The 12702-nt window shown below is 36.4% G+C and overlaps 2 protein-coding genes across 2 annotated transcripts in view; one reads left to right on the top strand and one right to left on the bottom strand.

Annotated features, from left to right (window-relative positions):
• The first annotated feature begins 378 nt into the window (after positions 1-378).
• Positions 379-11564, top strand: LOC127849574 (uncharacterized). Its single transcript, XM_052382302.1, has 11 exons — positions 379-403; positions 2387-2506; positions 4324-4456; positions 5664-5895; positions 6473-6682; positions 6919-7005; positions 7479-7538; positions 7832-7854; positions 9320-9407; positions 9918-10130; positions 10761-11564. The coding sequence occupies exons 3-11, from the start codon at positions 4380-4382 to the stop codon at positions 10839-10841; spliced, it is 1071 nt and encodes a 356-aa protein (XP_052238262.1). The 5' UTR covers positions 379-403; positions 2387-2506; positions 4324-4379; the 3' UTR covers positions 10842-11564.
• LOC127849572 (uncharacterized) overlaps positions 6391-12702 on the bottom strand; it is a 247385-nt gene continuing 241073 nt past the window's right edge. Inside the window, exon 8 of the mRNA XM_052382295.1 lies at positions 6391-6694. The gene's annotated coding sequence lies outside the window, so the exon portion shown is untranslated. The remainder of the gene's footprint in view (positions 6695-12702) is intronic.

Raw genomic sequence — 12702 nt, 5'->3', positions numbered from 1 at the left:
TGATAATAAATATAAAAGTAAGCTGGGATTTTGTTGGCAATATTTAACTCCAATAAATTAGATTGACACGTATTATTTAATACTCAGTATGTGCTCGAGTGAGTATTGGATATTGCCCGTATTACGATTACTAATGTTTTGTGGAATCTAATCAAGCAGGGACCTATACAAACAAATTTGTTTGTATAGGTCCCTGAATCAAGTATGCTGTCATGTAACATGTCATTATTTGACAATGCTACAGAGGCCTGTTGGTCCACGGTCGCCCAAATCATTTTGGCCAATCAGAACACTGATCTTGAATCAGGGGAGAGGATAGGCTATAGTAAGTGGTGGTGATATCCCTTTCTGTTTTGAACTTGTTTAACAAGGGTTTTTAGAGAGTCCAAAGAATTTTATTCTCGTCAGTATTTTATACTGACCAAAGCTTACATACTATAAAACAGCTGTTGTTGACCAGAGACTACGTTGCAGTTTAAGAGAACCGCGTTGCGTGACATTTAATCGTTTGAAAGTGCTCGTTTAGAATTTGTAATTTGATTTCGCGACGTTACCTATTTAAAAACTGACGTTGTTAAACTTGTTTGGAAAATCCAGGTTCGGATTGTATTTGAATTCGGGCGTTTGTTTGTTGTCGTGTTGTATTTTGAGTTTTTAAACTTCCCCAGGGTTCGTGGAACGATGTCCTTTGTTATCCTCATACCGACAATAAATAAATTTTGATTTGATTTGATTCGGGAAGCCTTTTGTTTATTCTGGAATCTGGAGAACTGCCCCCTTATTTTAAAGGTGGCGGAGAGGTGCCCCCCCCCAGCAAATCGGTAGGGGCGGAGAACTGCCCCCCCCCCTGTCAGAATTTAGTAGGCGGATATCTGCCCCCCCCCCCCCCATCAAATCTGTAGGGGCGGAGAACTGCCCCCCCCCCCGGTGTCATATTAGTTATTAGTTACGTAGTGAAAACAATACTTACGGGTAATTTTATGTTATCGGCGTACACATTTTATCCGGTAACAAATTAATTTAAGTACAAGTATATTGCCATTTATCGAACTGAATAACACAAATTGTCTAGAGGCATGTGATAATACTGTTTAAGGCCCTTGGTACGCATCTTCACCACTCACTATACATGAATGCCATGTAAAAGTCGTGTTTTAATAAGAGCGCGAAACATAGTCGAGATCCACACAGGAAACGCGTGCATGTTAATACTGGCCATGTGTCGCAACTATATATAGACGTGCAACTCAGTACTTATGGAGGAAAAGTTACATCGGAATTAATTTACATTATAAAGATAGTATTGACCCATGGAAAAAAAAACGTAACTAAACGTATAAAAAAGTAAATTAATAGGCAAAGCAAAGGCAATAATTTAGCTGACTTGAAGAAAAAAGTAAAGTGAAGTCGAATTAATAATCAATTTATTTATGTTGTTTAGTTAATTCATGTGAAATACAAAATAACATACATAAATACACACATTACATGCATACATACATTCACAGTTACAATCATACATACATACATTCAGACATACATTAAAAAATATATACATGCTTACATAAACGTTCAAAACATACATTCATACATACATACAATCTGCAACAGTTAGCATTTTGAGCAGATCATGTCGACATGCCAAACAAACAAAATCGGTAACAGTTGCTTTAATTAGCAGCTAATTAGGCAGGCAGAGAACTTGTTACCGTTAACGATAAGCACCGCGATCTTTTAATTGGTAGACCGGACCGACCTTAATTGTTAAGAACTTGTTAGCTTTGAATAAAGCGGCATACGGGTTTATTATATTGAACCGTCCAAATCCGTAATTGGCGAAAACAAACAAATAAATTATTGTTTTCAGCTTGCATACGGATGGATTAAATTGCATGCTAATTGTTTGTTTTGATTACGGGGAAAATATCAAATAATTCAGCCGCGAAAACTTTTTATTAGCAAAAAGTGATTTGTTTTTCTTTGTTAACATAGACGAAAATCACGTGATTATCAAGATGGCGACGTCCATGCCGAGGCAGGTATTTTTTTGCCGTTTTATAACTTTAATACTTGTACAACTTTATATTACTTTTGAAATTTCACTCAATTTCCAGACATAATAGCAAGAAAGTTACTGGCGTTATTGTCATTATAATACTCGTTTTATATATAGCCGCGAAATTTCTTTAATTAGGGGGCACTTCTCCGGGTCATCAATTCTGACAGGGGGGCAGTTCTCCGCCCCTTATTAATCAGCAGGGGGCAGTTCTCCGCCCTATAAAAAAAGAGTGAGGGGGCAGTTCTCCGCCCAGTGAAAAATCTTTGGGGGGGGGGGGGGCAGTTCTCCGGGGGGGCACTTCTCCTAGAGCCGTTTATTCTGTTTCAGGTGAAGAACATGTCTGGTGCAGCAGCGATGTTCGTGTTCTTATTGCCGGGGATTCCAATGTCCATCGTTTGAAGTCTGCATGTCCTCCAAATGCAAGGATTGACTTTCTGCCCGTATCTGGTGAATAATTTTTAACTGTTTATAGTTGAGTGTGAGACCCAACATGTTTCTGTGGCATGCTGCTTTATATTACCCCTTTTACTGTCTTAAATAGTCTATATAAATTGCCGCCATAATCTTTTGATGATTTTTGCGTTGGCATAATTATTTTAGCTACTGTCTTATACTGCAGTGGGGACGATTGAACTTTACCGGTACGCAACACTTAACATCAAACAGCGTACTCTAACCCTTAACACCTAACACATAACAACTTACGCAACACCTTATTTCCTTTTATCCTATATATTTCTTTAGTATCGGGGGCTACTGCCCCCAAACCCCCGCTTTGTCGATGGTTGTAAACAACTGCGTACCGGTAAAGTTCAATCTAGCCCTGCAGTGTTTGTTGCTGCCTTTGGAAAAAAGGTTGCTAATTTTAATATTTATTTGAAGCTTTGTGTACCAAATAATTGTTTTTATGCCCCCGGTAGGGTGGCATATAGCAGTTGAACTGTCAGTCTGTCCGTCCGTCCGAACACTTTAATGGTCATAACTTTTTCAATATTTAACATAGCACCGTTATATTTGGCATGCATGTGCATCTCATTGAGCTGCACATTTTGAGTGGTGAAAGGTGAAGGTCAAGGTCATCCTTCAAGGTCAAAGGTCTAATATATGGCATATGTCCATCCGTCCGAAAACTAACATTGGTCATAACTTTTTCACTATTGACGATAGCAATTTGATATTTGGCATGTATGTGTATCTCCTGAGGCTGAACATTTTGAGTGGTGAAAGGTGAAGGTCAAATGTCTAATATATGGCGTCTGTCCGTCCATCCGAAAACTTTAACATTGGCCATAACTTGTTCACTATTGATGATAGCAACTTGATATTTGGCATGCATGGGTATCTCCTGGAGCTGAACATTTTGAGTGATGAAAGGTGAAGGTCAAGGTCATTCTTCAAGGTCAAATGTCAAATATTCCGTCCGTCCGAAAACTTTAACATTGGCCATAACTTTTTAAATATTGAAGATAGCAACTTGATTTTTTTTTTTATGCATGTGTATCTCTTGGAGCTGAATATTTTGAGTGGTAAAAGGTGAAAATCAAGGTCATTATTCAAGGTCAAATGTCAAATATTCCGTCCGTCTGAAAATTTTAACATTGGCCATAACTTTTTAAATATTGAAGATAGCAACTTGATATTTGGCATGCATGTATATCTCATGGAGCTGCACATTTTGAGTGATGAAAGGTCAAGGTCATCCTTCAAGGTCAAAGGTCAAAATTTGCAATATTGAAGATAGCAACTAGATATTTGGCATGCATGTGTATCTCATGGAGCTGCACATTTTTGAGTGGTGAAAGGTCAAGGTCATCCTTCAAGGTCAAAGTTTGAATACATGTACATGGCTTCAAAGCGGTGCAATAGGGGGCATTGTGTTTCCAACAAACGCATCTCTTGTTTTTAAAGAAATGCTTAAAACTCCACTGAATATTGCTTCAATACCCAAAAAGATATTTTACCCTAACAGTTTCATGGTATTTACATGTACACGTCATGTATATTATTACACTGATAAAACATGTATTATGGAATCAAGCAAAATACCCTTTCTGCTGTAACCAAAATGGGGAAAAAGATTGCAAATCCAGAAATTTGACGCAACATAGAACAAGTGAGATAAATATTAACAAAGATAAGCTTGCTTGTCTCGAACATAGCAATGATGACTATTTTTCATAATATTCAATAACAAATGACAACTCAAGAAAAATTATTGCAAATGAAAACCAATTCCAAATGGAAGATCTTTTTTTACTATGCAGGTGCAAAGTATGTGTCTGACCGGAAGGGCTTTAGAAAGCTGCTGCATCAAGAGCTGATGTCAGGTTGTTACGACATATTGTACCTGCATCTTGGCTCTAACGATGTTTGCTGCAAGGATAGCAATTTCTACCGGTATGTTGAACAGTAATTTTTCAGTTTTAGTTTTTATTTAACCTTTTTACCTTAGCTTTATTGCAGGGAACGCACTATGCTTATTGAGACACTCGAGTCTGTTCCTGGGAAGAACCAGAACTTGGTGTTTATGGAGAAGATAATGAGAACCTCCTAACTCCCTATCACTAGGCGGACACCACATCCACTACACCATTATGCTTTTACATTGGCCTGTGTTATTGAATGTCCACACCAACCCCCTAACTAGAAACCCTGGATCCGCCACTGAACAGCTTAGCAGCATGAATAAAAATGAGCTTGATCAACTTAGTATCACTTTCTTATTAGATTTTTTTGGATTGGCATTTTAATGAAATAAAATAAGTTAGTTTCTCAAATATTTTTGTAGTTGTTTGTAACTTTTTATGCCCCCGGTAGGGTTGCACATAGAAGTTGAACTGTCCGTCAGTCAGTATGTGTGTCAGTCTGTCCGTCCGTCGGGAAAAAAAACTTCAACGTTGGCCATAACTTTTGCATTATTAAAGATAGAAACTTGATATTTGGCATGCGTGTGTACCTCATGGAGCTGAACATTTTTAATTGGTGAAAGGTCATCCTTCAAGGTCAAATGTCAAATATATGGCGTCTGTCCGTCTGAAAACTTTAACATTGGCCATAACTTTTTCAATATTGAAGATAGCAACTTGATATTTGGTGTGCACGTGTATCTCATGAAGCTGCACATTTTGAGTGGTGGAGGTTCAAGGTCATCCTTCAAGGTCAAAGGTAAAAAAATAAATACAAAGCGGCGCAATATGGGGCATTGTGTTTCTGACGAACACATCTCTATTTAATAATTGTTTGTGATGGGAAGATAATACAATGAGCAACTAATACCATTACATTATTATCCCTTGCCATAGGAGGATGGATATTGTTTTGGGGTTGTCTGTCCGTCTGTCTTTCCATCTGTCCGTCCAGCACTTTTGTGTCCAGAGCCATATCTTGGAAGTGCTTTGGCGGATTTCATTGAAACTTGGTATGAGTATATATATGGATAAGAGGATGCTGCAGGCCAAATGGCATCGTACACCATCTGTTAATAGCAGAGTTATGGCCCTTTGTTTCTTAAAAAATGCTTCTTTAGTGTCAAATATAACACTTTTTTGTCCAGAAGCATATTGGCAGGGTATATCAATTCAATGAATTTGCTTGTTATTTTTAGTTGTGTGACTGAGATCCTTGATGTTGTATTCAGTGTGTGCACTGAAATACACGTGGTGCTTTGCGTGATTCTTCCACGTGATTTTGATGTGAGAATGTTTCCCCGATGGCCACTCTCAGGGGCACAGTTGAGGAACTACTGCCAGTGGATAAGGAGCGCAAACAGCATGCTGTGGGAACTGAGTCACCATGTGCCTTCTGTGAGATACATGGACTATGCAGCAACTAAACAGGTATAGGGAAAGATCTAGAGTGAAATAGGAAGTTTCTCAGCAACTGTTGCATGGAATTTCATCATCATGAAACTTAAAATAAATATATGCATCATTATACTGCGGTGGACCAATCCCAAATTCTGTTCAGACATCCTTCTTTGCTCAAGAGATATGCCTCCTTAATTGGTGATGAAAATTGACTCATTGAGCAGTTTTGTTGCAATTACTGGTTTCTTAATAACTTTTACATGAAATATCATGAATTTTAAAATAGATGTATTACTTTGTGGTGGTACACTTGCACGTTTTGTTGGTTTCAGCTCTAGAAGTAAAGCCCCATAATTAAAGATATCTGCCTGTGCTGTAATATGGAAGTTAATGAAATGTATTATCATTTTTTTAGAAGTTCTTGTATAAGTTTTGTCAGGATGATCATTTTGGTCAGTTCAGAGTTGTACACTCTAATTGATTGAAACTAAAATATTTTTTCATTCGTTGAGGGAAACCAGTTCATTTAATTTGCTGCTTTAATATCTTAGTTATGTTTAAAACAAATTAGTACGGTAACTATCAATAATCAAAATTTAATTTTAAGAAGTCCCTGTACTTGTCCCATGATGGACTACATCTGAGTGCTGAAGGGGCTAGGAGGTGTTTAGCATCCATACATGACGACCTGCCAAACCAGCTGTGTGTGGAGGCTGCTGTTCAAGATCCTACAGAATGGCCAGCTCTCTCAGCCACGGAAGTACCGGTTCAGGAGCATGACAGCACCATAGCACTCTTTTCGGATATTGTGCAGACTGTGAGTTTAGTGCTACAACAAAGTGGACTGCATTTATGAGCCATAAGCAAATGTGATTTATGCACAAAACTGCAATTCTGCGTCAGGCTAAAACCTTAACATTGACTCTAAAATCAAAGCGCTTCCACCTACAAATATTCATAACAATTTGATTTTGCTGTAATGTTTATATTTTTGATTAAAATAAGCCGTTTAAAAAAAGTATAATACCTGTATTATGGTTAAATAAATTGTAGGGAGCTCAACCAGAGATTCAAGACAAGGTGGATGCAAGTGAAGTACCAGTTCCCAGGGACATTAAGCCTCAGACACATAAAATAACGGTAACTTTTCTATGCATTTAATCGTACAGATATTTCATCATTCTTAATGAACATTTATAAAGTGATTGCAATCCAGTATTGATTGCACATATGGCTTGTTACAGCCTATAAATTAATGTTATGTCTAGAGCCGTAAAGCTGGGCACCCTGTCATGTCTCTTTTTTAGCCTCGCCTTTTTGCCCCTGATCAGCACCATAATGCCCTTCATTATTGGTAGCTGTAAGGCAATAGTTGGACTGCAGGTCCTATACTTTTAAAGCAATGCCTTTAATCATCAAAGAGCATTGTTTGTCATTAAGTGGTAAACATGAAAAGTTCAACAGATGTCTTTGTGTGAAAGCCAGACCATAGAGTTGATGTCATAACCATTCAGTTATATCAGAACATAACATTCTGTAATTGTATAAAAAATAAACTAGTTAGTTTATATAATTTTGTTTTCCATATTTTCACACACACAATTCATTCTCAGGTTGTCACAGCCAGAGCTAAGAGGTCTGCAACCAGAAATGTCAAAAGATATGGAAAGAAGGTAAAAAATACTGTTAATTTCAGATAACCCTCACTGTTTCATTGTGGAAATGTCCTACTAATTCTTAAAACAAGTTTTTTTTTTGTTGAAAAAAAAACCACAACCAAACCTATTTTGAAAGTAAAATATAAGTAAAAGACCATATTAGTGTTATTATTTTGAGGACATCTTTCCTTTCTGTTGTCTTCTGCATATTATTATATAATTGTTGTTATTTTTCAAAATAGTCAACTTTGGTGGATGAGGTTTTGCACTTATGCCATGCCTGTACATGCATGTGTAAATTGTTTCAGTTGGCAAAGAAATGCCACACAAGGTATATAAAGCTTGATTGGTGCATTTGTTATTGTTGAAATTTTTGTTTGCATGTACATGCATGTGTTAATTGTTTCAGTTAACAAAGAAATGCCACAATGTTTAATGTGCTTCATCCTATAACTTTGAAACTTTATATGTAGCTGCACCTTGATGAGTTATACATGCCACACCCTTTTTTGTGTCACTAGGTCAAAGGTCAAGATCACTGTGAACTCTTAAAAAAAAGAAACTGCACCTGCAGCCGAGCGTTGGCACCTGCTATGCGGTGCTCTTGTTTTTATTCATCATCATGTTACTGGTAGTGAAATATGTGTGAAATAAATAGCCATAAAATACCGATAGGGAAAGCACAGTAAATAAATGCAGATTTATACATGTTATCAAGGAATAGGAAGCTTGTTTGGTGCATTTTGTTTTGTTGTTTTTGCTTTCGTTGAAAAAAATCTATTTGTTAACATTTACATGTATTATATCCTTGAAGTCATTAATTTCTGGCACATCTTTTTATGCCGCCGAAGGAGGGCATATAGTCTGTCTGTCACACTTTACGTTTAGGTTTCGAAAAATGCTCATAACTTCTATGTCGCTTCAGATAGCAACTTCATATTTGGCATGCATGTGTATATTGACAAAGCCTTTCCATGCGCACACAAATTTTGACCCCTGTGACCTTGACCTTGAACTTAGGGTCTGCGTTTAGGTTTCGAAATCTGTGTTTAAGTTTCGAAAAAAGCTCATAACTTCTATCAAGCGTTTATAGGGGGCATAAGTCATCCTATGGTGACAGCTGTTGTTTACCTATATATACATAAATGTAATGCATTCTTAAGTAGTTTCATTAAAATCACCTTTCTTAATGGAATTACATACAACATAAACATATGCCAACATAAGGCACTCATTGTTGCTTTATTTTTAGACACCCCAACAATATTTATTAGCGAGGCTGTTTTCGGAGAAACCCGAGGTATTGTCATAGCCTGCTTGTCGTCCACCGGCGTCGTGCTAAAACCTTATCATTGGCTCTAAAATCAAAGTGCTTCCACCTTCAACTTTGAAACTTCATATGTATATGCACCTTGATGAGTTCTACACACCACACCCATTTTGGGTCACTAGGTCAAAGATCAAGATCACTCTGACAAGCTTTTGCAGCCGAGCATGGCACCCGTTATGCGGTGCTCTTGTTTTATATTAAAACTTGCTGCATGAATGCTATTACTGCAGTAACTCTCTTGTTAGTTTCATGTCAAATAGGTTTAATCGTTTTGTTAGTTTTATATTGACGGTCATTGGAATTAGTGGTCGTCCAATATTGTCCGGGACAACAAAAATATAGTTCAGACATAGTTTCCCTTTTTTACTGGATGGCAATTTTTAGCCTGAATGAATATTAATTTTACATGATTATGCATTCACAGACACTGCATTAATGATCCTGTTTTTTTCGTCATGCATTAAAGGTCATGCTGCAGTGGATTTGTTTACCTTGACATTACTGAAGATGTGGCTGTTTTCCTGCCTGCATACAAGTTGAATGGCTTATGCTTGGTACTAATTTTATGACGATATGCTCCATACTTTTTAACACTTTCCATCTTGACAATTTACATAAATATTTCTTTCATAGGTATTTTCATTACTTTGATTTTAATATAAATCAGCAGAATGTGTGTTTGATTCATCTGTGTCCTATTTGTATGTATCATAATATAGTAATTGGTTCAAGCATGAAAGACAATGATTGCCCTGTTTATATGACAATATATTTGTAGCATGCCAATTGATCTGATAGCATGGCACAATGCTATAAACAAATTTTATGTTTTCATTAAAAAGAATAAATTTAATGAAAGGGATGTATTCACATTATTTCAAATCATCTTCAAAGGTATACGCTTTTCAAATTATATAACCGGTAGTAATTTGTAAATATATATAATGAAAAAAAAATCCAAAAAAATCTGATAATGGTGGAACCTGTAGGGGACATACATTGCTTGGCAATAGTCTTGTTTGTCTAGTAAGTATTGTATTAAAGGAAGGGTTATTCTATTATAGGAAGATGAAATCAACGTGCCATCCAACATCCATTGCCACCGAGACACTGAAGAGACGCCCCAACAAGATGACAACGCCGCAAATGAAGATAAAGTCAATGTGCCATCCCACTTCTTTTTCCAACGAGACACTGACGAGACGCCCCAACAAGATGTAGACACTTCACAGCTTCTTCTTATTCTTTCAAATGACGTTGAACTTAACCCTGGACCGGTGAGATATTCCTGCCTTATAATAAACAATATTAGTGGGCAAGTTCCTTAATCAGAGGAATTTTAACCTTGTTAATGTTCTATAAATATATATATATATATATATATATATATATATATATATATATATTATATGTGTGGTTAGGGTAATTTGAGGAAGGTGCTAGTTTGAAATTATTATCTTATATATTGACCATTTTCTATTTGTATGCCCCAAGATCAAATGATCGGAATATATTGTTTTTGGCCTGTCTGGTTGGTTATAAGAGAAATATAAGTACTTTACTAAATTCGAAGGTTTGTAGGCACTTAAACTTATTTAAATCATATACTCACATGTGGGAAGATTTAATTCATACAAATATTGATAACAATGATGATGAAGAACAGCAGTTATTTGATGACAATATTGATGATGAAATGCCTGTTTCGGTTACATTAAGTACTGCTGCATACAATAACTTCAATGAGGAATCTGGACTTTGGAATTTTAAGTGTAGAAGTAAACATTCTCCCAGACTTAAAGACAATAATGAGTTAAGGAAAAATATCATAAAACGTGATCAGTGGAATGATTCTAACCTTGTTCGATGTTCAGATGGCTGCCTAAAAGGACCTGTATTATTTCCAGATATTCCAGACAATACCGGTCCCTGTGGAAGCGGTTGGCTCAAGCGAGAAGATGACGATAATTACAGTGAAAATGGACTGACCATACACGAAAGACAAAGGACATTAAATATTTACACAAATTTTGCACCTGTAAAATGTGACATTCATATACGTGAATGCTATAATTCAATTAGTAAGCCATGCAGAATTCTTTGGGATGAAGGGGACTTAGATTGTTTACATGTATTAAGTAGGGATACAGCAGCAGGAGATGAAATAGGGTGGGAATTTGTATCTATGGTTATGAATTCTAGTTGCACTTTTTCCTCTTACTGCCAGTTTAAAAATGAGATGTATAAAACTCGCCACAATAAGGCTAGGTTTATGGATCAAACAGTTTTTTTTAATTTTGGTTCAGTTGGGCTTCAAACATGAAAATAGATTATTCTAAAGTTGAAACTTCTGCTCGAGGAACATCAACATTATTTCTTTGGTTCTGTGCAGACCATGGACATTGCTATGGTTTCCACATGACTGGGGCAGAAGGAAGAAAAGATCCCGCATTATCACTCTATAGCTATTTAGAAACCCCTCCACAAGACGTGTTTTATGACTTTGCATGTAATTTACAAGAATATTGCCTAAACAGAGAAAGTGGATACTATAAAAATGAACTTTTTTTTCATGACATTTTCCATGGCTACTCCCACAAATGTTCTAGTGCTTTTACAGCTAGCAGACTTCAAGGCTTTGAATCTGTAAAATCTGAAATATGTGAACAATTCAACAGCTTTATACAGTGCATTAAAAGGTTGGCCCGTCAGATGTCACAGTCACACTTTGCTTTTACCTACAATTCTTTTAAATGAATGGAATAAGAAGAAAAAGTTATCATATGAAAAAAGATAAGAATTGCTTTAGCTGGGTTAGTTTAATGTGATACTTAAATGATCTATAATTTTAAGTTCATCTGAACTTTGGATACTTACTATTGCATCTTTTGATGCTTTTTTCTATTTAAAGACTGAGCGAGTAAACACATACTATGTATTATTATGCAATAATTGTTTTGTGTTTATATCTCAACTGAGCATAAAGTGCTCAGGGTGAGCTATTGTGAATGGTCTTGGTCCGTCATGGGTCAACATTTTTTACTTAAACAACATCTAACCTCTGTGCCAATCTTAATGAAACATGGCACGAGTTTTCTTTCATGAACCTCTTTCAAAGTTGTTAAATGAAATGCATTCCATGCATAAATCTGGTTGCAATGGCAACCAAAAGGAAAGCTTATATATTTGGCATAAAACATCGTCTGGTTGACCTCCTTCGTGAATTTCAAAATATGCTATACCCAACTCACAGGCAAATTTGTCCTATTTGCTCATAGTGAACACTTCTTTTAAATGGCCAGGAAGAGAGTTCAGTTTATAGACAAGAACAACAGTCAGATGAGCGATATAGTGTCATCATGGCACCCTTTATAGCTGAATCATTTATGAAAAATTGTCAATTATATGTTCTGTGACTTGTATGATTTGCAGTATTCATTTCGCTGTCTTCATGCACCTTACAAAAGCCATTTTATTATCAGTGTTCCTGATTCTGTTGTAGCATTTATTCTTGAAATTCGTTATTTTTCATATTTTTCCTAATTGTTATGCTCCCGAAATACAATTTCGCCGGAGCATATAGTTTCCAGTTTGTCCTTCCTCACTAGTTTCCCATAGCACCTTCAATTCTTTACCGATCTCTTTCATATTAGGCATGTAGGTACCTTGCATGGACCTTAACCTTTTGATGAGGTCACTGGGGTCAAGGTCACCAAGGCTAATAATAGATTTTTCCGTCACACATTTTGTCACAGTTTCTCATAGCACATTCAATACTTTAACGATCTCTTTCATATTTTGGCACGTAGGTACCTTGCATGACCTCTTCCTTTTGATGAGGTTTGAGGT

Source organism: Dreissena polymorpha, chromosome 11 (genome assembly GCF_020536995.1).
Source record: "Dreissena polymorpha isolate Duluth1 chromosome 11, UMN_Dpol_1.0, whole genome shotgun sequence".
Classification (NCBI taxonomy): Eukaryota; Metazoa; Mollusca; class Bivalvia; order Myida; family Dreissenidae; genus Dreissena; species Dreissena polymorpha.
This window is presented reverse-complemented; position numbering and strand designations above follow the sequence as displayed.